At 54.5% G+C, this 26087-nt stretch overlaps 1 protein-coding gene across 1 annotated transcript; it reads left to right on the forward strand.

Annotated features, from left to right (window-relative positions):
• Positions 1-25209, forward strand: COL6A1 (collagen type VI alpha 1 chain). The gene is made up of 35 exons (XM_075430710.1): positions 1-188; positions 978-1107; positions 2912-3112; positions 3435-3594; positions 3779-3901; positions 3993-4013; positions 4234-4254; positions 4356-4400; positions 4667-4720; positions 5547-5591; positions 5697-5723; positions 6090-6116; positions 6215-6259; positions 6487-6540; positions 7295-7357; positions 7778-7840; positions 8014-8067; positions 8156-8191; positions 8355-8417; positions 10460-10522; positions 14487-14549; positions 15038-15100; positions 15589-15639; positions 15730-15765; positions 16267-16329; positions 16818-16883; positions 17597-17632; positions 17967-18003; positions 18874-18882; positions 19783-19916; positions 20948-21057; positions 21351-21534; positions 21757-21931; positions 22361-22390; positions 23177-25209. Exons 1-35 carry the CDS (start codon positions 80-82, stop codon positions 23785-23787), a joined length of 3072 nt encoding a protein of 1023 aa, XP_075286825.1. The 5' UTR covers positions 1-79; the 3' UTR covers positions 23788-25209.
• Positions 25210-26087: the final 878 nt, after the last annotated feature.

Raw genomic sequence — 26087 nt, forward strand, 5'->3', positions numbered from 1 at the left:
ACGGCCTCTCTCAGCCGCCAGGTTCTCCTTCCCTGCTTTTTCCTTCGATCCAGCTCGATGGTAATCTGAACCACGCAAGATGAGGCTGCGAGGCTTTCTACTCACTTTGCTGCTCCCAGCCGTCTTCCTGGGGGGAAGCTTGTGGGCTCAGCGCCCAGATATCGCCACCCGGGTTGCAAGCGCAGAAGGTAAGCCTGGTAACCCTGCTTCCCAGGGTGTTTTTCCTCCCCGGGATCAGCAGAGAAGTCCGGCTGCTGCTTGGCTCCCGGGCAGACGCCTCCACAACCGCGCGCGGCCGCAGCTTTGTCGGGATGTTTGGGAGGAGAGTTGTGTTTGCTGAGGAGAGCGATGTAGGATTAGAGAGGATCTGCAAGACGTACCCGCTTTTAATGTGTTTTAGGGTCTTTCTCCTTGGCTCTGTCTTGCCAAGTGTTATCAGTAGCACTGGGATGCCAGAGGGGGGAATAATATCTGATACCAGTTTAGCTTTCTGAAAGATTTTGGTTCTGATGCTGGCTATTAAGGTGCTTTTGCTCTCCTCTGCAATAGCATTTGTGCCAGGGTGCGACAGAAAATCTTTAATTTTCCATTGTGTTAATTGCTATCACGCCTTGGGTTTACTTTTTTTAAGTGGTTGCTGCAGCTGCATGTCATTTTATAGAGTAACTAGTACTGGTCTTGCAAAGACAGTCTTGTAATGTAAATGGAAAAAAAATGCATAGGAAGCTGTTAAATGCCACAAACTGATGTTTTCTGAATATATGCTCAATCTGGCTTACCCTCGATGCCAAAAAAAATGAGCAACCTTACCGATGCGTGTGTGCTTGCGTGTCGGGTTAGGATGTGAAAGCGGTCCCCTTGGCCCCGAACCGGGGAGCGGGGCTGCAGGCGTGCGTGCCGGGGGTGTGGGGAGCCCGGGCTGCGGAGGGGATGCAGCAGGGCTGCCTGCCCACTCCTGCCTCTCCGCTTCTTCCCAGACTGCCCCGTGGACCTGTTCTTCGTCCTGGACACCTCAGAGAGCGTTGCCCTGAGGGTGAAGCCCTTTGGGGACCTGGTTGCACAAGTGAAAGATTTCACCAACCGGTTCATTGATAAGCTGACGAGCAGGTACATCTCCCAAGGTTTTGTCCAGGCTGCTTTAGGGATGGGTCCTGGTGCCGGGTGGGGTGCTGAGACCGCCCTGCGCACCCATCAGCAGAGGGAGAGGAAGAAAGCAAGGATTCTGGGGAGGGGGGTGGGAATATCTCCTCCTTCTCCTGGGCCACAGCCACACCATTTCTGCTCCATCTGTGCTAAGTGCAGCAGCGTGCCTTCAGCAGGGCTGCCTGCACCCGTCCCTGGGAAAGCAAGGGCTTCCTGGCGTGGCAGATGCGGCCCCCCAGCCCCACCACCTCCAGGCGGCCAGGTGGTTATTCCGTAGTGCCAAAGCGATGCTGATCCCCATGCCACCGGTTGCTTGGGATGAGGACAGCCCAGGTGCTTGTGTGGCAGCAAGGCACCTCTGTTGTTAAACCCAGCACTCAAGGGCATGCTGCAGAGCAAAGCCTCCCTTGCAACTGGCATACCCCAGGAGACCCTGCAGCATTTAATCCAGCTTTGGGGGGCCCTGTGGAGTGCCCTTTATCCACCCCATTCCACAGCCCTTTATCTGCCTCTTCCTCACCCAACCTTGTCACCACCAACCCAGGTCTGGCCCTGGCTTTGCAGGGTGAGGGGATCCAGGGGAACCAAATATCCCAGACCCCAAAAGGGGGTGATGCTGGCAAGAGCTGGAGACAAAGGCCTTGGCTCGCCTGCTGGCAGGAGATCCAAGGATGCACAGGAGCATCATGAGTCCGGGAGGCACGTGGGTCCTGGTCTTTGAGGCAGTGGGAGATGTGTGCTGGTGCCCAGAGGGGCACTGTGGGGATGTCCCAGTGCTGCACAAGCTAGAGGGGCAAGACCTTCGTCTCAAGACATGTGGTGAGGGGGTTAGCAGCTTGTCTGCTGCCTTACAAGGCATTGAGTAACCAGGAACCTCATGCTTGGGAACAGCCTGCCAGGCCTCCATCTCTCTCCATGATCTCTCTCCTAAGCAAGGCACTGGGCTTTGTCCAAGGCCCCTACTGCATGCAGACAGACAGGTGGACCTCCTGACCCTATCCAAGCACCCCTGTGCCCACTCTACCATTTTCTGCCTGTTCTGGCTCTGCAAGACACCACTGTGCACACCATGCTGCCAGGCACTCACAGTGTGCACAGCGTGGTCAACATGGGTGATGGCAGTGGTGGCATGGAGGGGGGAGCAGCGGGCAATGCTCAGGTGGCTTTGGGAAAGGTCCTGCTGGGCAGAGAGAAGATGAGCTTGGGGAGGTGAGGGAGATGTGCAACTCCATCCCTTTGGGACTGGCCCTGGCATCCTGAAAGACCCTTTTGGGGCACTGGCCAAAGCACAGGGAGTTGTGATGCCTCTGGCACAGGGAGTCGCAGGTCCAAGCTGTGTCAATGTGCAGGACAGGGCTTCAACACACACATCCATCTGTCTCCGAGTCAGAGCATCCTTCAGAGGGAGACATCCCTCTTTGATTTTAAAGTGTCTGGCAGTGGAAAACTCACCGCAGTTCTGTGTGGGGTGTTTCAGTGGTTACCTGCCTTGCACACATGCACCTGGCTGCCTGGCTCAGCGTGTCCTGCTCAGCTCCAGCCACAGCAGCCTGGTGCCTTGTTGGAAAGTGGACAAAATGCCATGTTCTTGTGGCTGGCCTTTACATGTGAAGCACATCCCAGCCTCGCAGGAGAGCAGGGAGCCCTAGCAAAGCCCTGCAACGCGAGGATTTGCATTTTGCACCACGGGCCTGTGCAAATGAAGTGGAGGTGGTGGCAGGGCACAGACAAAGATGCTGAAAGTACATCTCCTGGTGTGTCTGCGCAGGTACTACCGCTGCGACCGCAACCTGGTGTGGAATGCCGGGGCGCTGCACTACAGCGACGAGGTCGTGCTCATCAAGAGCCTCACCTCGATGCCCAGCGGCCAGAACGAGCTGAAGAACCGCGTCTCCGCTGTGAACTACATCGGCAAGGGCACCTACACAGACTGTGCCATAAAGCGGGGCATCGAGGAGCTTCTCATCGGGTAAGGCAGTGGGGCCGGGGCGGCCAGAGGGGATGATGCTGGTGGTATGGTTGTGCTGGATGGAGGTCGGGAGATTTTGGGTTAGGACATCCTTGTGTGTTGTGCAGAGCTGTCCCCAGGGTGGGAGAGGAGGTCATCTAGACATGAAATAGGCGTGGGGATGGCAGGTTGCTAGTGCTCTGGCTTTGCTGGGATAATGCATGCCCTGACCGTATGCTGGGACACTGCCTGGGGTGAGGATCCAGGCGTGCCCAAGCCTCTCATTTCCAGCTAAATCTGTTAAATCCTTGCAACGTTAAATCTTCTGTTCAAACCCTTGCAGTGGCTCCCATCACAAGGAGAATAAATACCTGATCGTGGTGACTGATGGACACCCCTTGGAAGGGTACAAGGAGCCCTGTGGAGGCCTAGACGATGCTGCCAACGAAGCCAAACATTTGGGAATCAAAGTGTTCTCCGTCGCCATCTCCCCCCACCACCTGGTAGGGACCATACAGCAGGGATGCTCCCTGCAGGGGTCCTGAGTGGGACCATGGTGAAGGAGACCCTGAGTGTCCTTCAGAACTCCCTGGAGGCAGGATGCGGGTTCTCAGGGTGACTTCTGGGGATGGGCCCTGCACGGGTGCCCGCAGGTCTCACTCTGCCCTCCTCACCCCACAACCACAGGACCAGCGGCTCAACATCATTGCCACGGACCATGCCTACCGCCGCAACTTCACTGCCACCAGCCTGAAGGCAACCCGGGAGCTCGACGTGGAGGAAACTATCAACACCATCATCGACATGATTGTGAGCACCGTCCACCCCCTCCCCAGCCTGCCCCCTCTCTGAGCTCACCCATCCCTCTCAAACCCCTTCTCTTTGCTTCCTTGTCTTGCAGAAAGCTAACACGGAGCAATCGGTGAGTGTCCCCTGGAGCTCTGCTCCCCCTCGATCCTGTGCCACCGCCTGTCCCCTGTGGGTCACCCAGAGCCAAGCAGGGGTTTGGTGGCACAGCCCTGCCCTGCAGGCAGCCCCTGCCTGGCCCCCGCCAGCCTGGGGATCTCCCCTCAAGCAGGGTGCAACCTGACCCTGCTGTTGCCTGCTGCCTCTAATGCTGTTTTCTCCTTCTCTCTGGGCAGTGCTGTTCCTTTGAGTGCCAGGTGAGTAGGGCTTTTGAGATGCCCTGTTCCCTCTCCCTCTCAGCCACATGACCCCAGGCTGTGTCTTGGTGGCTGGTCTAACTCATACCTCCATACTGCAGCCTCCCCGAGGGCCTCCGGGACCTGCTGGCGACCCAGGCAATGAGGTGAGGGACGGGCTGCAGCCATGCTCTGGGACTGGGGTGGTGGGACGGGCTCACTGGGGATGCTCAGAGAACCGGTCCTTGGCACCCCACCTCCCCCCCATGGAGTGGTGGATGAGGACCCAAACCACACTCCCGTGCAGCTAGCATTGTCTGTTCCCCATATCCATGGAGCATTGCTGTTACCATCCTCCCTGCTCTTCTTTCAACAGGTCATCATTCTGCTTCTGGGGATGATGAGCTAACTTTGTTTCTGTCCTGTATTGCAGGGAGAAAGAGGCAAGCCAGGTCTTCCTGGCCAGAAAGGAGAGGCTGGAGAACCAGTAAGTAAAAGACCATCCCTGGTGACTCTGTGCAGGGGCTGTTTTTTGGCCACTTCTGGCCAGACGTCTCAGGTGCATCCTCACCTGCCCTTGCCCCTCAATCACCCTGTTTCCTTGGGGTAGTCAGTGGAGTCACGGCCAACTATGCCCCTCCGCAGCCACCCTGCCAAGCAGTGGCTCCTGGCAGGCAGTGGGGTGGCCCTCTCCTCTGTTGCTACAAGGTTTCCTTGTTCCTCGCCCAAAATAGCTGTTCCTCCTGGAGGACATGTCTCTGACTCATGTGTGCCAGCCCAGAGGTGGACTCTGGGCTCCCTCCTGCGTCCTCTGACACGACAAGCACAGCAGTGTTACAGGGAAACCTTTGGTAAATAATTAGCTAATAGCATGAGGAAACTATTTCCCCCTCCTCCCTCTATTTTTAACTAGGCAGACTTATTTTTGGGAGGTGTGTTTCTCCCACACACGTGAGTGTGCAGTTACTCATCTTGTGTGTTCCCATTTTGGAAATCCCATGCCATGCATCTTTCCTTCCCAAGGGTTTTCTGCCCTTCCCTTTCGTCCCAGACGATGTGTCCCCAAGCGCCTGGTTTTCCTCGCCCTCAGGAAGGGCTGGAAATAGTGGAGGTGAAAGCAGGTCCCCTCTGCCCTCCACAATGATCCCATGCTCCCAGACTGGGCAAATGAGGAGCAGAGTTTAGAGAGAGCCTCCTGCGGGAGAGTATGGCAGCTGGGGCCCAAGCCCCACATCAAGATCCTGGGGGAAACTGCCCTGTGGTGATGGTGGTGACAGTATCTGCCTCCGTAACACCGTGTTTCTGTCCTCTAGGGAAGGCCAGGGGACATGGGACCTGTTGGCTACCAAGGAATGAAGGTACGTGGGGCTGCGTGGTCACGGGCATGGTGCCTAGATGGGCCACGGGCTTTGTGCTGCAAGAGTTTTTCATTCTCCCATTTTCTTCTTTCCTTTCATCCCTAGGGTGACAAAGGAAGTCGAGGAGAAAAGGTGAGGACGGCAAGGAAGTTGGGGGGAGATCTCTACGTCCCCCTGCTTGGTTACCCCAGGCTGCCTCTGCAGCTGCACGGTGTTGGGGTCTGGTATGTGCCCGTGCGTTCGTCCCTCCTGCCAGCACTGCCTGTGCCGGAAGCAGAGATCTGATGGGATCAGCCTACCTGTAGTTGACACAGCCTTGGGGATGAGACAAGCACCGTGCAGCGGGCACAGTTGGGAAGAATGGGAGAGACCGGCAGTGTGCGGGGCACGGTGAATGCCTGCACCCTCAGACTGAGCTGGTGGGAGGATCACAGAATGGTCAGAGAGGATGCATCTGCTCTGCCCGGGGGCCTGACGTCTCTCTCCTTCCCTTTGCAGGGCTCAAGAGGAGCCAAAGGAGCCAAGGTCAGCCTCTGCTTTTGCACCATTTATTCTTTCTGGTTGATGCCTAGGGGGAGAAGGGTCTTTGGAAATTACTTCATGATCCCTATTCTCCATTTCAGGGTGAGAAAGGCAGACGTGGAATCGATGGCATTGATGGCATGAAGGTAAATCTCCGCTCTGGGGCTTAGCCTGAGGACCCTGGCTTTTGCCCCACAAAAACCATTGAATGAAGCCAGTGTCCCACATGGGGCACTGGGGCTCCCTCCCTGCAGGGCGGTTCACCTGCCAGCCAGGGACTGGGCTGGGATGTCCCTTGCAGAGCACTGGGATGGTGGACGGGGTCTTCCCATGGGCACCCCTCCTGGAGACCCCTGCTTTGTCTGTCTGACAGGGTGAAGCTGGATACCCCGGGTTACCTGGCTGCAAAGGCTCACCCGGATCCGACGTACGTACCCTTGCATGCGAGTGAACCAGCGCGGCAGCGCTGCCATGATGGCGTGTGGAAACGGGGAGCCCCCCAAGAAGGAGAGCTGTGGGAGGGGGTTGCCGCCCTTGGAAATATACCTCTAGACATGCAATGCTCATCCCAGGCATGGCACCTCGAGGGTGTCCCCAGGGCAGCCTGCCTTGTCCTTGCCTCGGAGCTGTCCTCCATTGCACGGAGCTGCCCGGGAAGCCACGCACTGGGGGAACATTTGGCCGGCGACTGTTCAGCGCAGGGAACTTGGCAAAGAGGAGCACAGTGCCAGATAGGCAAGCCCAGGATTAACCAACCTCAGCTGGCTGTGTCCAACCCCCCAAAACATGTTGGAGATTTTGGACAACTCTGGAAAACATTATTCTGACATTGCATTTCTGCAGTTTCCCTGATTGTTTCTGTGATCCCAGGATGACGCATCTGTGGTGGCAGCAGTATCGCTGTGCTCCAGCCACAGCAGCCTTTCAGCCATTTTTCTCTGAGCTGTAGAAGCACGCTCAGTTTTGCAGTGCTTCAGCAACGTGGCCGTAGCGTTGGTTGCACGGCTCCATGGTGCAAGTGCACCACGCCATCCCTGCGTTGCTCCTGAGTCCACGTCCTTTCTGTCTGTCCCTCTGGGGAGCTGAGGGTCAGGCTGCCAGGATGCTCAGCCCATGCCCGATTTCCCACAGATAAGTGATAACAGCGTGGTTTTCTGTGATCCTGCCTTTATTTTCAACAGGGAGCTCAAGGCCCGCCTGGACCGAAGGGAGATCCTGGTGCTTATGGACCCAAGGGAGGAAAGGTGAGCCACTCCGCTCAGCCCCACGTGGAAAGAGGGGTGGTGGGATCCCTATCCTGCAGGAGGGAGACCCATTGCTGGCCACCTTGCACTGCTCGGGGGCAAGCCTATGCTGGAGGACACTGCACATCACCCACAGTAAGATCTGGCCGGTGCGAGTCCCGGCATGCCCGAGGTTAGCAGGTGCCCACAAGGCTGACACGAGCATCCCTGAGATATTGGGGAGGTCTTGTGACAAGGTGACTCTCACTGGGCAGGTGGTGGGGTGATCTGCTGAGGATGAGGAGCTCCCTGGTGAGAGACCAGAGACCAGAAAGGGGCTTGGGATGCAGGGGGGCTCCTGGTAGCCTCTGCAATGTAGGAACCAAAATCCACTGCTTGGCCCTGGATGCACTCTTGACTGTGCCTTGTGTCCTTGTGAAGGGGGAGCCTGGGGACGACGGAAAACCTGGCCGGCCGGGGATTCCTGGCAGCCCCGGAGAGAAGGTGGGTGAAGTGCCCCTGCGCAAGCATCCTCTGCCCACCCGTGAGAGGGAGAGGTCGCCTGCTCCAGCCCTGGCTTCAGAGCAGAACTTGCCCAAGGTTCTGCAAGCACATGGGTCTTTGCTCTGAAACCTGCTGACTTGTGTCATTTGCACCCCTGTGGCTTGCTCATGCAGGGCGCACCTGGAAACCAGGGTGAGCCTGGACCGGCCGGAGAGACGGGTGATGAGGTGAGTCCTCTGCCCATGCCCGCGATGTCCTCCGTCCATGCTTGCCAACCTTCCCCACTTCCCAACCACCCCTATTGTTTCTCCACAGGGTGCTCCGGGTGCAGATGGTCCTCCTGGAGAAAGGGTAAGCAAGGGCACTGCTGCCGGGCACCACACCGGCAGGAGCTGGTACCCTGTGGAGGAGAAGGAGGGCTGGGAGTGAGCCCGCTTAGAGGTGGACAGTGAGGGAGGGCTTTGCTCCTGCTGGGAACACGTCCTGATTTTGTGTTTCTACCATCTCCCTGCAGGGCAGCAATGGAGAAATAGGCCCGCCGGGCTCACCGGGTGACCGCGGGCCAAGAGGAGAGCCGGTAACTGCGTCCACGGGGCGGCTTCGGCATCGGCTTGCAAACGGGGCGTGCTTGGCAGCCAGGAACTAGAAATAGATGCCCGGTGGCTGAGTCCACCAGGCTGTGGGCCAGCAGGCAAGCTCAGTGCCTTCACCTGCCAGCCCAGGGGGGACTCTAGCTTTGTCCCCTGGCAATCACCCCTTTACACTGGCAGCTAATCGCCAAACAGCCGAAACCCAGAGAAGTAGTGCCCAGCAAGCCAAGAGCAGGCAGAGTGGCATCAGCCCCTGCCTTGAGGCTGCAAAACCAGTTGATGGGGACCAAAGAGGTGAGGTGCCCTACTCCAGATGCTGGGGGGCTGCGTGGGGTACCAGTGACTTGGGAAGGAGGGCACAGGTGCTATTAGCAGCAGGGCAGCATGCATGGGTGCTGACAGGAGGGGGAACACCCTTGCCCCCTCTTTCGGGTGGGAATCACTAGGAAAGTATTTTTTCTGCCTGCTGTGGGGGGTGAGTCACTGAGCGTGAGCGTGGGTGGGACAGGCAGGAGCCTTCGTCGGGCCAGGACAAACACATGGCGAGCGGCAGAGGTGCCACGCACGCCAGGGAGGGACGAGCGGAGCTGCTGCACAGGCTGAGGGCGGTGGGAGCCAGGATTTCCAGCAGCAGCATCCCGGCGGGTTGCCAGCCATGTCCCGGCAACGAGGACACCCAGTACCCACCGCCAGCTCGGAGCGGGGGGCAGATGTCCGCCCTGGGGAGGGGGCAGCTCTGTCACGGGGCTGCTGGCAGCCTCCCCTTTCCTGTTTACCACTCGGGGAGCGGCAGCGCTGCTGCACGTGGTGTGCGGGGCAGATGTGCGCAGGGGATGAAGGCACGCCAGTGTCCTGGAGTTAAATCGTTCAGCAGACGATGGGCTGCTTCCTTCCAAGTTTTAGTCCAAGCACGAGGCTGCGTAACCTCGCCAGAAACGTCTCCACCAGCGCTCAGGGCCCTTTGGAAGTTGTGTTATGTATTTACTGTTTGGCTTGGGCATCTGGAAGCTTCTAGCTTGCAAACAACAGCTTTAGGTCACCAAGCTTTTCTCAAAGTTTGAAGTCAGGTGACGTTGTCATGGGAAGTTTCTGAATGCCTCCCTTCCCCACGGGCTGGGGGCTGCCTGGCCCCACGTCCCAAGGCTGCAGGCAGACCAGCACCTCGTGCAAAGATATTTATCTTGCAGCACTTGGTGCTGGCTGATTTTGGGGGTGGCTTGGCTGTAAGGTGCAAAACTCTGTGCTTAGCTGTCATGCAGCCCTGTAAGGGGTAACGCTCCGGTTTGCAGCAGGGAAAGCTTTCTTCTGGATTGCCAGGAACTTGCAGAGCGCACTTGGGCTGCAGGGATGGGGGTTGGTGCCTCCTGGCTCTCCTCTCCTGGCCGTGGATCTAGATGGGGAAGGTACCCCAGTGCCAGCCCAGGTCTGGCACACGCGCTGTCCTGTTGGGGCACAGCTCTGCTGGACTGGTAGAACACTGACCCTTTCCACACTGGACGGAGGAAGATGGGGTGGAGGAAGACATCTGCTAGCCTCAAGTCTTTGCCCATGAGTAGGGACAACAACTCCTCTCCATGCAGACTGCCCAGGGCAGGAGCTTCTCTAGAAAAGCAGCCATGGTGGCAGAGTGTGGCTGGGAAAAGCCACTATATGTTTGTGGGGCCAGGGCCATGTCTGTGTATCTGCAGAAGCCTTGCAAGATGGATGTTTCCAGGTATCTGCTTTTCTTGTACAAAATGGGCTGAAACATGTCACCAGAGGCAAACGCTCCCATCCTTCAACAGACCTTCCTCTTAGGGCTATCTTCGTGGCTTCAAGGTGGCCATGCCAGCACACCTTTCTCTCCCCACACCTCTGACAGTTTCCTGCTCATCTCGTGAAGCTGCCTGAAAGAACTCCCTGTTTGGATGACTGTTTCTATCCAGCATGTGCTGTCAGTGCTGCACCCCTGCTCCCCATTGTGCGTGGGGCCCTTTTCACTGGATACCTGTCCCTCTGAGTTTCTCATGCCCTCTGTGTGCATTTTCAGGGAGAGCCTGGACCACCTGGTGACCAAGGGCGGGAAGGACCCCTCGGACCACCTGGCGACCAGGTAAGAGCTTGGATTAACCTTCTGGATCCCAGGTGGAAGTGGCTGGGGTAGAGGGGAGAGTGGAGTAGGGGCTTAACTGATGCCACAGCATCCTGGGGCAAGTTCTAAGCATCTTCCAGACCAGGTAGCAAAACTGGTGAAGCAGGGCAGGGATTCCTAGGAGAACCCAGAATATGAACAGGGCTAAAGAAATGGAGACTTGGCTGCTGGGCTGGGGACAGAGCAACCTCCACACCATTTCCCAATCCCATGGAAACAGATGTCAACACGTCTGACAAATTTGGCAACTGGCAAGTGCAAGATGCAACAACGCACAAAATGTTCAGGCCTGAAGCCAGTCGCTGCTCACCTCGGTCAAAGGAGTCAATGAGACATCTTGTGTCAGTGAGGACAGCCTGACGGGGCCCCAGCGGTGTCCATGACACCCCTGGCATCTGCAGAGACAGTCTGTCCCAAAGCCAGTGCTCAAGTCTTCTTGCTGCAGGGTCTGGCCCCCCTGCTCTGAGGTCTGTTTTTCCTTGTGTGCCTCAAGGAACAGATCTCAGAACAGATCTTAGACCCCATGGGCTTTCTGGAGAGCAGAGCTGGCTGCTTCCAGCCTGATGAAGGCTTCTGTCCCCTGAAAAATTAAAGGCTCTTTCTTCCCAAAAGCGGACCTAGCTCCCAGTCGATAACTCAGTCTGGAGAGGTTGCTGGGTTAGTTCTCCATGGTGATAGCACTGATTGCAATGACCAACAGGGTCTTTGCACTTGAGCAAGCGTGCTTTGACACCATCCTTGGATGGGGCTCTGTGGGACAGCTCCACTTCTACCTGCACCATCACAGTTTTGACGGAGCCCAAGAGACAGGGAAGTACTGAGATAAACGTTCCCACACTGGTAGAGCAGATCTTCCACAAGGGGTGAAGCATGGAGACCAGCATGCAGACAAAGATGAGACAGCTTTTGAATTCCTTTGTGGTTGACCAAGTGTTGAAGAGCCCTGAAGGAGATCTGAAGTGCAGGACAGCCATGAAGGGGCCACTGTTACGTTCATGTTATCCCCAGCACAGGTGACACCTGCAGCAGACCTGCACCATGCCACAGCCTGGGGAGAGGACATGCTTGTGCCAGGGTTGTGCTTGCCTGGAGTTGGGCTTCTCTTGAGCCTGTCTTATGCTAGTGAAGAGCACCAAATTCAAACAGAAGGATTGTCCAGATTCTACTGTCTGTAGCTGAGCTGAGGTCCTGCCACAACCAAAGAGCATCTGTCAGCATCCAGCTTGTCAGGCACTGCTGTGGTGAGAGGTGTTGTTCTGGGAGGTGTCCCTGGTAGGAAGGCAGTTTTTTGGATGTGTGCGTGTAATGGATCGGTGCTGCAGGCTGACACCAGCGAAGGAGGAAGGACTGGAGCTACTCTCCATGTGGTACAGGCGTATTCCAGGTTCAAGGCAGGAGAAGGGACTGCACAGAAGAAGACAGAGTTAAGGTGGAGATTTGATGCAAGCCTGGGAGCCGACGCTGTGCAGACATGGTTCGGAGCCAGACTGGGATAGATCCTGTCTCCAGCCTGCCTTCACTGGTAGGGAGGAGGCAGAGAAAGGAGAAAGAACAGTCTCCCTGCTGTCACTGAACCTGTGGGACACCAGTTTTCCCTCCCCAGCACTGAACTTGAGTCAAACCCCCGTCAGAGAGGGAAGCATTACAGCAGCAGCTCTGATGCCTCCCCAGACCAGACACTGCCCCAGTGCCTCCACCGCGCCAGGGAGATTTCAAAAGCAGTTGCAAAGCAAGGACGTTTTTTCCATAAGCCGGGGAAGAATGCTTTTGCATGGCCAAATTAAAAATAAATGCGTAATTGGGCTTGGGCAAGAGTAGGACTTTGGCAAACACAAGTGTTTTTCAGGCCGTGTTATCTGCAAGCTCTGGCTCTTGGAGCCTATTTCTCTTGGCAAGGGGAAAGGGCTCCTGCTAACCTGTGACTCCCTTTCATCCTCTTTCTATCTGAGAGAAGCTAAAGGTCATAACACTCTTTTCCTGACCATCATGGGCAGGTTCAGTGGTCCCTCTCTCTTCCTGGCCACAGTACATATCCCTCCTGCATTTCCTGTTGCACCCAGAAAGGTAGCGGACAGGGAGCTGCTAAAGATTTCCCAACCCAAAATCCTGCATTTTCATAAACTCCTCCAGGGCCGTGAGGGATTTGTGCTGTGTGCTACAGTGAGAACATGTAGGGCCAGTGTGAGCCAAGGGTGCCGTGGATCCAGCTTTGGCTGATGTGAACGGTCATGAGTTCCTGTCCCTCCTTCCCAGTTTTCTCTCCCCTGGGCTTTTGTGCAGAGATAAGGTCACATGCCTCTGAGCAGTTTAGTGCTCTGCACTGGGCTGTGCAACTTTAAGTCCTCTGCACCCACACATACACCTTTCGTTGGAAGAAAGGTGCGTGCGGTGTGCATGGATGTTTGGCACCAGTTTCTCCCATTTGCTGTCATGTGAAGAGGAGCAGAGATGACAGCTGGAAGGGATTTCAGCTTCCTCAACTTTCTGGTGGTGAGAGAGCAGCTGCAAAGCTGGGCTAGGCTGGGCAACCACACAGAGGCAGCTCCCAAGAAGCTCAGAGGTGCTGCTGATGCACGGAAAATACGGAGGAAGATCTTGGGCACGCACTGCTGCGATGCTGAAGCCCAGGTGCCGTTGAACAAGTCCTGCCTTCCGCCTGCCAGGAGACTGCAGTCGAAACATTTCAGAGGTTCGGAGTCTTGAGCTGGCATGACGGCTGCCTGCAGCAGCGGTGCTGGAGGGGCCAGTCTTCTGAGCCATCGCTCGCTCCCGCCACGGCTTGCTCTTTGCCTTCCCTCTGCCCACCTCTGTCATCTCCATCGCCTGGTGACTGCCTGCACACCCGGCTCCATGTGAGATGCTGCCCTGCTCGAGCATTTGGAGCTGTGGGCAAGAGCATCATTACCCAATTTTTACCCACCATCATTTCCAATCTCCTGGCAAGCAAAACCTGTGAAGGTCTGTTGGCACTGAGCAGAAGGTGGAGGGGCTCCACTGGATATCTATTGGAGCTCTGAGAGAAAAAAAATCGCCTCTCGCCTCCTCTCTTTTTTTCTGGCTGTCCCTGGCCAGCCCTGCAGCTGATGGACTGAGTGGCCGCTGCCCAGATGGGATGTGGCAGAATGACAGCTCTGGTCCATTCCAGCACACACTGCCTGGGCTCTGCAGCCTCCTGAGGACAGAAACTCCCAGCAGCCACAGAAAGACCTCTGCCAGGCTGCCTGTGACCCAGATGTGTCCGAGACCTGCGGCATGGGGAGGACCTCTGTGAAGGGAGGTCTGTGTCACCTTCAGGGTGACAGTGCTCCACCAAGGACCCATCTCTCCCCCGGAGGCACCTTTGTCATAGCCCATGAGATGCTACTGTGCAACTATTAGAAAGCATCATGCATGTCTCACTGGTCCCCTTCCTCACCAGGTCTTCTGTTACTGGACTGAGGTGTGGACAAGAGGGGTGGATTCCAGGGCCTTGGAGGCTCTGCCTAGCGGCTGCTCCCTCCTGCAGCCCGCCTGCCACTGAAAGCACGTGGTGTTCAACCCACGCCAGCGGTGTCACACCTTGGCCCAGAAAGCTTCTGGCTTGTGCTCAGCAGGGATCTGGCCAGGGCTGCCTCCAACAGGGCTTTGCAGAGAAAGCAGGGCGTCGGGAAGTGTGGGGAGCCACAGCCTGTGCAGGCAGGGGAAGGCAGAGGTGCGTGGGGAGAGCCAGGCACAGCTCCTGAAGCATCTCCCTACCCCCCTCAACCCCCATGAATAGGTCCTTTCTTGTGAGGCTGGCTGAGGTGGAGGTGACTCACTGACGGGTGCAAGGCACGAGGCGGATGCCCCCACCCACCATGTCACGAAATGAAGGGACCAGCCCCTCGGTGCAGGAGCCGCACCAAGAGAAAAATCCCTGTTGTGAGAGCTCTTTGTGTTTCCCCAGGGCGAGGTTGGACCCCCAGGACCCAAGGGCTACAGGGGAGACGACGGCCCCCGTGGTAACGAGGTCAGTGCTGCTTCATCACCACATCTTCTGGGGGAGTAAATAAAGGGAAGAGCAGGTGCTGTGCTGCCTGTTAGGGCTGTCACCAAATCCGTCAGATCTTGGAAACCTGTTGTAGGTATGAACTCAGGTGCTAGCTTCCTGGCAGACATAGAGGCATTTTTCATGGGTCCTTAAGGCCATGGCTGCCTTTTTCCTCAATCCCAGAGGTCATCTCATGAAAAGGGTACAGCCACACCACAAACCACATGTCTTCCCATCACAGAAGGTGGGAGAGCTGCTCTCCAAGGGCAGCCGCCTGATTCTGCCAGCAGATCTGATACCCAGGGCAGGGAGAAAGCTGAATCCCAAGCCTGGCTGCGGGCTTTGCTGTTGTATAAGCAAAACACCTCCCATGACTGGCTCGTGATGGTAGCTGGTTGCCTCAGAAGTCATCATCTTCCCAGCTCAAAGGATGGTGCGCCATGCTTGACTGCTTCTGCTCCTTCCAGGGCCCAAAGGGACTCCCTGGAGCACGTGGGCTGCCCGGAGACCCTGGCCTGATGGGAGAAAGGGTGAGTGGTATTTGATTTGGGGGTATGCATGCAATGTGGAAGGATGTACAACAAGCTGGTTCCACACAGCGTGGTCTGACTCAGGAACAAAAGAAATTGCGCTCATACACAGCTGAGATACGCTGAGAAAATTTGCAAGCAGCCTGCTTTTGAATATGCATCACATCTGCAGGCTCAAAGAGACATATTTTGGGATGTACTTTCCAGCAACAGAGACCTGATACTTCCCAGTCTGCTCCCAGCCTGTGGCCATATCCCCAGTCTGTGAGAGGGCCAGTGTCACTCTCCTCTCAGTGGCTGTGCAAGTCACATACAAGCAAGATGTCCTTTTTACCCACCTGCACCAGTGTCCAACCCACCAGTCGCATATTTTTTGCACAACCATTTTGCTGTGGATATAAACTGACCGAGGAGGGCAGGATCCTGCTGCTGTGCTATCTCAGGGGTCTGCTTTTCATTATCTCACTCACTTCTCCCTTCCTTTCCAGGGAGAGGACGGCCCTTCTGGGAACAGCACAGTTGGATTCACAGGCATCCCAGTAAGTCGGGGGATTTTGTGCTGCTTTCGAACTGTAAGACCATTATTTCTGCTTGTCTGACCTAACATGCTTCCTTTCCTTCATCCCCAGGGGCAGCCGGGAGACAGAGGTGACCCTGGCATTAATGTAAGTGTGCTGCTACCTCATCCACCCAACAGAAATTACCCTGGCCAGTGGTTTGTCTCCTAGAGCCTCTCCATCTGCTGCATGGTGAAATGGGCTCCTGCTCCTCCAAATGGGCAGCCTGCTCCTCCAAAGCACTCTTTTCCTCTGCCCACTTCTCCCTGCAGTGGGAGAGCACCTCTTCTGGTGGAAGTGTCCTGCCTTGGTGAAGCTGTAGTAACACCCAAGCGCAGCAGCCTGGGCAGGGCGTTCTCCAGTGCAGCCCTGGAACCAGAGTTTGGGGTTGGGAGTACCACCCAGGGGAGGTGAATGGTGCTGTAACTCTGAAAGCCATCTAAGAAGCTCTCTCCCTCAATAGCACTGCAATTAGATGTTAGGGAGCCTATACAGTGCTCCTCAACCCTCTCCCGAGCCACCTCTCACAAAGTCACTGCATGCCAGCACCAACCTCACCTCGCTAATAGCAGCTGTCCATGCAGGAGCCTCTTCTGTACTATTTTTCAGGGAACGAAAGGTTATGTTGGTCCTAAAGGTGATGAAGGAGAAGCTGGAGACCCTGGCAATGATGTGAGTAGTCTGTGTAAAGCTGAATCATCTTTCTCTGTGAACCCAGTGCAGGAGCTTTGGGATGGGTCTCCAATGGTACCTTGCCTGTGGGTCAGAGCCCACCAGACTTTGCAAGTCTGCAGGCACCCTTTGCTGCTGAACAGTGTCTGATGGCAAGGGTAGCTCTCTCCAGATGTTCATTTTGTGTCCTACAGGTTATGGCTGGCTAACCTCCAGATCTGTTAGGTTGAGGGGTAACCATCTCTTCCAGGTTCTGTATGCTTCCCAGATAGCACCAATGGTTGCGCTTTTGCTGCACCACTGTCATGTGGAGGGAGATTTTCCTGGTGTCCATCCCAAACCTCACAAGTCCTAACTCGTTTGGTTGGATACAGACATGTCAGATAAAGTTTTTGTGGTTAAATAGGGCTCAGCAGATATCTGGAAGAGGAAGGCGCTGCACTCTGACATACACAGATTTGTGGATTTTGGTTTTATTTTTGTTCCAGAACCCAACCCCTGGCCCCAGGGGCATCAAAGGAGCAAAGGGCCGCAGGGGACCTGAAGGCCGCCCAGTAAGTAAGGACCCTGGCAGGGCTTGCACCGGTGAGCACTGCGTGCTGGGTTGACGGATCTCCCACCATCAGGGCTTGCCACAGGCTTGCTGTGCTTGGCCCTGCTCACAGCAGGAGCAAGGCAGTTTGAAAACCTGCTGCTGCAGGCTGGTACACGGGTCTCTGAAATCATCCTCAGCCAAAATCAGGGCAGAAAATACAGGCACTTGTGCCTTTTCATGAGGCAAGCATTCTTGTATGATCAGGTTCACTAAGGGCAAGCACCCTATTGGAGTGGACACCCTGAGCTGAGTTTCAGTTTGTGTTGAGTCACCCCTTGTTTGCGTTGCCTCACGCGTTTGACTAGAGGCTACATGAGAGGTATCTTCCAAGCAAATGGCATCCATCCATCCATCCCCTGGGTGCTGTGAGGGCAATGCCAAGCCATGTCACACATGGTGTGTGTGCTTGCTGCCCACAGCAAGAGCTTGCGTTCCAGCCTTGGTGGGCATGGCACATGTGGAAGGTGGTCTCCTTGCCCCCATCCCCGTGCAGCCCCAGGGCATGGTGCAAGCAAGCAGATGTACCTGCTCAAAACCCAGTGCAGGGGTCAGCAACTGGGAAGCCAAGAGACTTTTCCAAACTCTGCATTGCTTAGCAAGGTGTCGACAGAGTATGTCTCAGATAGGACCGGCTGCTCTTGTAAGTGCTCTCTCCACGCTTCTGTTTGACAGGGACCACCCGGACCTGTGGGGCCTCCAGGACCAGATGTGAGTGGGGGACAGTATTGGGGTGCTGCTTGCTTGCTCGGTCTGTGCTTCCCCTTGCCCTGCATGATGGCTCCTGGGAGGAGGTCACTGCTGGGGGACCCTCGTGCTCCCAGGCTGGGTGGTGGTTGCCCCCAATTACTGTCCCAGTGAGTCTCACTGGCCAGATTTCCTTCATGCCAGTCCCCTCTGTAGTGCATCCCACTTGCGTGTCATTCCTTTCCAGATCAGGATCTGCTTTGAGGGCACAAAGCAGCAGTGGAGGGGATGGGCAGCACCTGGGAGCTAGGCAGCTGCCATCGCTGTTACTCAAATGTTCCTTTACCTTTGTTTTCAGGAATGTGAAATCTTGGACATCATCATGAAGATGTGCTGTGAGTATCCCTGTACCGCTCCTCCCACCCTACTCGGCTCCTTGCTAAGCAGGATGTGGCTGCTTTTTGTCTGTCCCCCAGCTAGCAGGAACGTCCCCAGGCAGTGTGCAGAGGGATGCCATGGGCATTGCTCCCCTTCCACAGGTCACAACTAAGTCAACGAACTGGGGGAGAGGTGAGAAGTCCTCCCTGCAGCTGGGACAGCAACCCAAAGAGGCAAATCTTTTGCACACTGCTGTCCCTTCTGTTGACCCAGGGACTTCCAGCTCACTCTCTAGAGTAGGTCATGCAACTGGTTTGATGCGTCTGTGGCTCTATGCAGACAAAACTACCCTTCAGAGAAAATAAGAGTGAAGCTGTGTAAAATCTTTGTGTGGACCACTTTTACAATGTTTTTTTTCTTAAACAGCAGGGCCTTACTTTCCCCCTTGGGAAAGGGAAGTCTGTCCTGGGGTGTCCTGCCATGGGGAGCAGCAGCACGCACGTGCTGCAAAGGGTTTCTGGCCCACGACCAGTAATGAAGTGCTGGAAGGACGCAGAGTACTTAGGGAACTGAGTTTGAGTTCTGTCCTCTGGCGATTTACTCAATCCCTCCAGGATTAGCTTTTTATGTATTTAAATAAGAACGCATCAGCGCATGCAGAAACAGAGCTCTGCTGCATGCAGTGCTCCAGGTTGGGGCATCGCAGTCTGAGACAGGAGAGGGATCATCTGGATTTTTCAAATGGGAGAGAAACCTCCGTGAGCTTGAATTATCCAGACCGGTGTCTCTGGGTTTGCAGAAACATAAACCTGCAGTCTGCACTAGTGCGTGAAAAACCCTTGTGTCAAGCGTTTTAACGTTTCCTCTTTCTCTCCCTTCTCCTCTAGCTTGCTGTGGTGAGTCTTACTTGGCAAAGCTGCTCTGCAAACATTTGCTAGCCCTTCTCCTTGCTTGCACCCCTCCCTTTCCTTGCTCCCTGCCTTCTGCTGTGGAGACATGGTGAGAGCCCAGGAGGGAGGACCGAGCATGATCAGGGCAGGGGAAAGCAGCAAGCTCTCCCCGAGGCTGCTGCACGGATTCAGAGGCTGCTGTGGCTGGGTCCTACAACGGGAAAACTGTTCTCGAGGCGCCCTGTGCCAGCAAACTGCAGGCGGATTTTCTCCACCCTTGCTGCAGTTGAAAGGGATGTCAGTTCAGGCCACGTTGTGGATCCAGCTCTGTCCTCCTCCTCATCCTCCCAGATCCCATGCTGGTCTGCAGAGAAATGTGCTGGGTTGTTGTTTTTTTTTTTTTCCTTCATTCTGCTCTCCTGATGGATTGGGTTTGCAGTCCAAAAGCTTGAAGGAAGTGCCAAGGGCACATAATGTCCTTCAGCCATGGGAAAGAGGGGGAGCAAGCTGAGTCAGCCTCCTCCAGCCCACCAGTGTCACCTCTGTCCTCCTGGACTGGGTGAATGGAAGAAGTGAGAAGGCTTAGGAGGAAAAGGGTTTTGAAATAATTACTGGCTGTTTTAAGGGTACTCGCAACTTGGAAATGCTACGTGTCTTCTAATGGGCTCTGAGCAAAACGCAAATGGAAAAATTAGCAAACTGACTCTCAAGTCTCCTCTGCAGCTATTTTGCCGCTCTATTTTACACCGCGCTGCGTGAGTAGATAGGGCACAGGCACCCACATGGTCAGGACTAACGGCAGACATCAGCTGCTTGCTTTGGTATGCCTCCCTGCAAAACGTGCTGCTCTGAGCGTGCTGCCCAGGCAGAAAACACAAGCCCCTCCACTCCCGTGCCTTGCTGCAGAGTGCACCTGCGGTCCCGTCGACCTCCTCTTCGTGTTGGACAGCTCGGAGAGCATTGGCCTGCAGAACTTCCAGATTGCCAAGGACTTCATCATCAAAGTCATTGACCGCCTGAGCAAGGACGAGCGTGTGAAGGTGAGATTTCCACCCAGTGCTGGGATATGCTTGTATGCACTCGCTTATTTTTCACTGCGAGCAGAAAAATGAGGAGATTGCTCCACTTCACAGGAGCCTCCACAGGGCTCAGCTTCAAGTGTGTAACGAGGGTGGGTCTTGATTCCTCCCAGATTCATAAAGTGGTAGAGAAGAGACAGCAGTTTGTTGTCCCCAAATACAGGCATTGCACTCTTCCTGAGCAAAGGGACTCTTCTTCCATGTCCAGTTCATTAAGTATTTGCCTGATCAATCAGTCTCTTCCTTATCCTGATGAGCATTTTGGGTGGCTGGAGTAGATAACACACGAAGTGTGTTGCAACTTGCCCTAGGTCCCTGATGGCCAGCCCCCATGCTCCCTCATCTGCCCCCAGGCTTTGGTTTAGGTTACCAGTTAAGCACGCTACTAAAAAGGATCTTTGTAGCCCAAAACAGCAATATGGTCGCAGTGGCGAGCCTTTCGGTCTGAAGAGGGGCACAAATGCTTGCTCTCCTAACCCTTTTCTGGTAACCTACTGTGCATGGGGAATTTCATTTACCTCTGTGATTTGGAAGGTACGTTTGGGATCCAGCCTTTCCTTACAGTATAATCAGACACATCTGTAGCACACAGGCTGTAAAGCCACGACGACCTGCCTTTGGACACTTCTGTAGGCATGGATGGGTCTCTCTGGCTGGTAAAGAGCTGGTGAAAAGCCTGAAAGGCTAACGATGGGCAGCAAAACCACTGCGTTGGTAGATCGATTCCTAGCCACCCACCACGGCCAATGGCTTGCATTGAGACCACTGAGCCGGGAAACCTGGGTTTGGGTCTTGTTTCACTGAATGGCTCATCAAATTGATCCCTATGTGCATCCGCTCCTACTGGATCTCCTTCTGCCTGGAATAAGGCAGAGGAGAGGAGGCACAGCCCGCCATGAAGGCGTTCTGTGCGAAACCACCGGCAAGATTTCTGAGCTCTTCAGGGCCTCTGGAGGTATCTGGCCCTAACTGTCTTCTGCTTTTTCTAACAGTTTGAAGCTGGTGAGTCACGTGTGGGCGTTGTACAATACAGCCATGACAACACGCAGGAGCTGGTGGCCATGGGGGATGCCAACATAGACAACATTGGGGCACTCAAACAGTAAGTCCCGCAGGGTTTTGGTGCGTCATGCAGAGACCTGACCTGGAGATACCTACTCACCTCACATCCTCCATCTCCAGGCCACCAACTCCTGCAACTGCATGGATGCTAAATGTTCTTTAGCAGAAAGTAGCAGTTGGTGGCATTGTAGGTGGTGCTGAGGCCAAGGAGCTTTCCAGTTTTCCACCCAAAGCCCCATGCAGGGATGTTGTCCTGCCTCACAGGTGTTCCCAGGGGCTCCATCAGCATCCATGGGGCAGGGATTGCAGGCTCACTGGTGTCTGTGCTTGCAGGGCAGTCAAAAACCTGAAATGGATAGCTGGGGGCACCTACACTGGAGAAGCCCTGCAGTTCACCAAGGACAGCCTGCTGCGGAGATTCACCTCTGACAAGCGCGTCGCCATCGTCATCACGGATGGACGCTCCGACACACTGCGGGACCCCACCCCGCTCAGCTCTCTGTGCGATGTCACCCCGGTAAGCGCACAAGGGAAGCACCGTGCCTGCAGGGAACTGCCACACAGCAGCCGTGCATCAGAGTCGTGCAGGCTCTCTGGAGTCTCCATGTCTTTGCTACCCAAGACTAGGACAGGGGGGACACGTGTCACTAGAAGTACTCCCACAAAGTGACAGGCACTCAACTTTATGAATGCCTTAGATGATGAATGCATCAGGTGATGAGCTCTAACCTCCCTGTAGGTGGTTTCCCTTGGGATAGGCGACATTTTCCGGACCCCCCCAAATCCAGATCACCTGAATGACATCGCCTGTTTAAGCAGACCGACCAGGCCAGGACTGTCCATTCAAAGAGACAACTATGCTGAGCTCCTGGATGACACCTTCCTGCAGAACATCACCTCGTACGTCTGCCAAGGTGGGTGAAAGGTGGTGGCTGGAGACAATAAGGAACATAGTGAAAATGATTGCCTCAGCCAAAGGGTGAGGGATGCAGGCTGCCCTCCATGCCTTCCTCTAGTCACGTCCTTAAGCAGACATTGAGGGAAGAGAATAGCATTGAAGGTTCGGTTAAATAAGGGACAAGCATCTCTTGTGTCTCAGAACACTTTGCGGCCAGGTCCAAATGCTGTCCTGCTCCAGGACATGTCTGTCCACAGCATTTTTCAAGTATGCACCTTTGCACTTTCTGATGCACTTTTATAGCCTTTGCACAGCACCTTGTGCAATGTGGCTGTAACCAAGGTGAGCGTTTGAGCCCACTGTAGCTCTGTGGGAAGCTGTGCTGCAGGAGAAGTGATTTTCCTGAGTGAGCTGGTGATGTTACTCTCTTTCATTTTCTTGACAGAGAAGAAATGCCCAGACTACACCTGCCCAAGTGAGTATTGACTCCTCGTGGAACACGAAGGAGTTGTGGGCCCTGTGGTGGGGGAAGTGGGAGTTGGTGTTCGTGGGAATGCATGGCTTGGAGACCTCTCGCAACAGGGAGGCTTCCTGAGCTGGGGAAGTGAGCAAGCCTTGCCAGACACCTGCAGGGTCTCTCACACTTGACAGCCCCTGGGGAAACAGCCTAGGAAGTTGCTTTTTTGGCCTTGCAAACCTAGAAAGGAGATTGTGCCAGCTTTAGCCCTCACAGGCTTTAGCTGAGACAGGGAATGAGATCAATTGCTATGTGGTGGTGGGAGCACGAGCAGAACTCTGCACTGTGGCAGGGATATCTGAAAAAGGTGCTTGAAAAGTGTGTACAGGGAGGAATTTATGTGGGTACACCTCCAAGTCAGAAGCGTATGAAGTCCTCAGACTCATGGAAAGAAGCCAGCCTTAGGAGATGAAGTGGTTCCCCAGACACGCAAGGACAGCGTAAGTCAAGGAAAACACACACTGTATGTAAGCAACACAGTCACTCGATCATTTAAGCCAGATAAGTACCTGGGAATGCAGCCTCTTGTAAACCAAATAAAAGAAGGAATGACAGGGTAAAAGGACAAGTGTAGGACAGCACTGGGGTAGGGGAAACCAAGCTAGCAAACACCCAGAGACTGGAGATCTCCCAAGTCTGGCAAGGCAGGAAGCCTGCGAGACAGCTGGTGACTTCACCAGCTTTCCATGGAAGAGGCAGGAGGAGAAACGCAATGTAACGAGCCCTGGGCCTTTCCCCTTGCAGTCACCTTTGCCGGGCTGGCGGACATCACACTGCTGGTGGACAGCTCCACTAGTGTGGGGAGCAAGAACTTCGAGACCAGCAAGAAATTTGTGAAGCGGCTGGCGGAGCGGTTCCTGGAGGCCGGCAAGCCTGCCGATGACTCCGTGCGTGTCTCGGTGGTCCAGTACAGTGGCAGGAACCAGCAGAAAGTGGAAGCTCAGTTCCAGTACAACTACACGGTCATTGCCAAAGCCATTGACAATATGGAGTTCATTAATGATGCCACGGACGTCAATGCCGCTCTGCGGTACGTCACAGGCCTGTACCAGCGGTCCTCCCGTCCTGGGGCAAAGAAGAGGGTGCTGGTGTTTTCTGATGGCAACTCTCAAGGGATCACCGCGAGGGCCATTGAGAGGGCTGTGCAGGAAGCTCAGCAGGCCGGCATAGAGATCTACGTGCTGGCAGTGGGCACCCAAGCCAATGAGCCCAACATCCGTGTCCTGGTCACGGGGAAGAGCGCAGACTATGATGTGGTCTACGGGGAGCGCCACCTTTTCCGTGTGCCAGACTATACCTCTCTGCTGCGTGGTGTCTTCTACCAAACTGTCTCCAGGAAGATAGCTGTTGACTGAGTGTCTGGGTGGGTTTCTGCCAAGGCCATGCCTGCTCTGTCTTGTCTAAAAAAATGAAAAGCAACAAAACAAAAAAAATTAACAGTATTCTTGACCAACCTGAGGAATTTGCGTCTATGCAGATAGCCGTAGTGCCACAGTCTGGCTGTGCATAGTCCCCTTCCTTCTCCCCCTGCTTCATCATCTGCATCTCTACTCTCTCATCCTCAAACCTCCCTCCCTGCCCAAGACTGCCTCTCCCTCCCCACAGCAGGCAAAACACAAGCTTACTTAGCAATCAGCTGCCAGAACACCCTTAGCAACTTCATCCCACTGGTTTTTGCCAAGAAAGAATCAGGATGAGGAATTTTGTACCACTAAGGACTAGCCTAGTCTCATAAGGCTGATTATGCTTTTTTCAGATACAATGATTTTTTGTTCATTTGCCTCTTTCCTTCACACATCAGCTGAGCACTTGTCCAGCTCACAATGGTCCCAACACAATGCTGTACTTCAAGTGAGATGTTCAACACTTCAGCAAACTTTGAGAGGGGATCGTTTTCGTAACTGGCAAGTTTGGTTCATATGTCCCATGCTTGGGGGGGAGGGAAGGGCTGGACTGCATTACCCAAGCCTGGTGGAAGCATCTCTGGCCCCATGCCATGGGATGGGGCACTGACTTCCCAGGGCTGGGGTGGAGGCGGGTGGTGGAGCATCCTTCAGCACTGACACTCCCATTCAGGGCAGGGAGGTTGGATGCCGACCAAATGAAAGATGGACAGCAGCCGTTGGGGAGGGGGGAAACCCTAGAAGAAGCTACGTAACTGCACTCCTTCACTAACTGATCTCATGGTCCTACAGTGAAACCAGGAACCTCATGAATAACCTGATGACTTGTGTTACGGTCCAAGCTCCATTCTGGAAAATCTCTCTGAGCCCAGTTAGTGGGATTTTTTTTTTTAATGTTTTTGTTTTGTTTTCCGAAAGTGCTAAGCTGTCTAATTCCCAGTGAGCTCTCTGGGAGTACTGTTTCTACAGGACTATCTAGGAGTTAGGCACCTAGGGAAACCCACTAACTGTACTATATATTGAATTAGGGCCTCATCCACAGCCCAGCAAAGTCAAGGGAAAGGCTGCCGTTATCTGCCAGGGTCTTTGACTCACACCCTACGGATATACTGACAAAGGTGCTATCACTACGTGAGTGATGCGGGCCCTTGGTGTTTACACAGTTGTTTCCAGGACCACGCTGAAGATGTGGTTTGGTTGGGTGCAATTTTATTTCAGCGCTTCCATTGGTGCTCTTGCTATGAATTCATGCGCTTCTGAGAAAGCAACAGTGATTGCCAGGTTTCGGCATCCCAAACTCTTTACTTTGTATCCAAAAACCCATTGTATGAGTTAGTTTTATTTTATGCCTGTGTTTTACTAAAATTGTCCACTCTGGAAATTTGTCAAATAAATTGATTTCCACAATCTTGTTGGAAGCTTGTCTGACTTGAATTTCACGGGCTCCAAATGTTCAAAACGTCACTCAGTAAAACAGAGGTTGCTGGGATGTGGGAGGACTCCAGCAGAACTTCTCACATAAAACTGTAAGGGATAGAAGAAAAGACATCTATTGCTTTTGCATTGCAAATCTGACTATTATTGAATGCCATGGATTTAAGAAATACTGCAAATTCTTTTCATCCATTAAATAGTGCATAAAAATTTTATGAGAAGAACACCGAGCTCTCAATGGATGGGAAACGCTTGCACAGCTTCCATTTGCCTCCTGTTTGGAAAAAAAGCCCTAACACAGGTGGGTGCTGCTGTTTCCAGAAGACCCGGGTGCACAGGGATGATCATCATCAGGTGAAGAGGTAAGCTGCTTTACTTTCTGCTTGTGTTCACCATCTCTCCTTTGTACCTCATTTCCAGGGCATGTGGAGATGCTGCTCAGCAGACAGGGCTGGTAGTGGCGGTATCAAACATCTCATCCATCTTTGCCAGGCTCAGTGCTCCCCAAACATTTGTTTTGCGTCTGAAGACAGCTCTAATGGATGTGTGTCTTTGGGGAAGCTCCTAGACCATACCTGTATGCCCCAGGGGCTTGTTGCAACCTTTCACTGTGGATGCGTGCACAGTCACTTTCTCCACAGACAGTGGACCACACTCATGTCCTGTTTCTGTAATGGAGAGGCACTGTCTTGCTTCCTGCTTGTCTCATGTCCTCCTCTTAGTCATGCTTTCTCATGGGCCAGGCATCTTGGTTGAGATGCTTGTTGGGCTCCCTGGCCATTTTGCAGCAGTGGGACACCTCACTCACAGCTGGAAAG

This window comes from Opisthocomus hoazin, chromosome 9 (assembly GCF_030867145.1).
Source record: "Opisthocomus hoazin isolate bOpiHoa1 chromosome 9, bOpiHoa1.hap1, whole genome shotgun sequence".
Classification (NCBI taxonomy): domain Eukaryota; kingdom Metazoa; phylum Chordata; class Aves; order Opisthocomiformes; family Opisthocomidae; genus Opisthocomus; species Opisthocomus hoazin.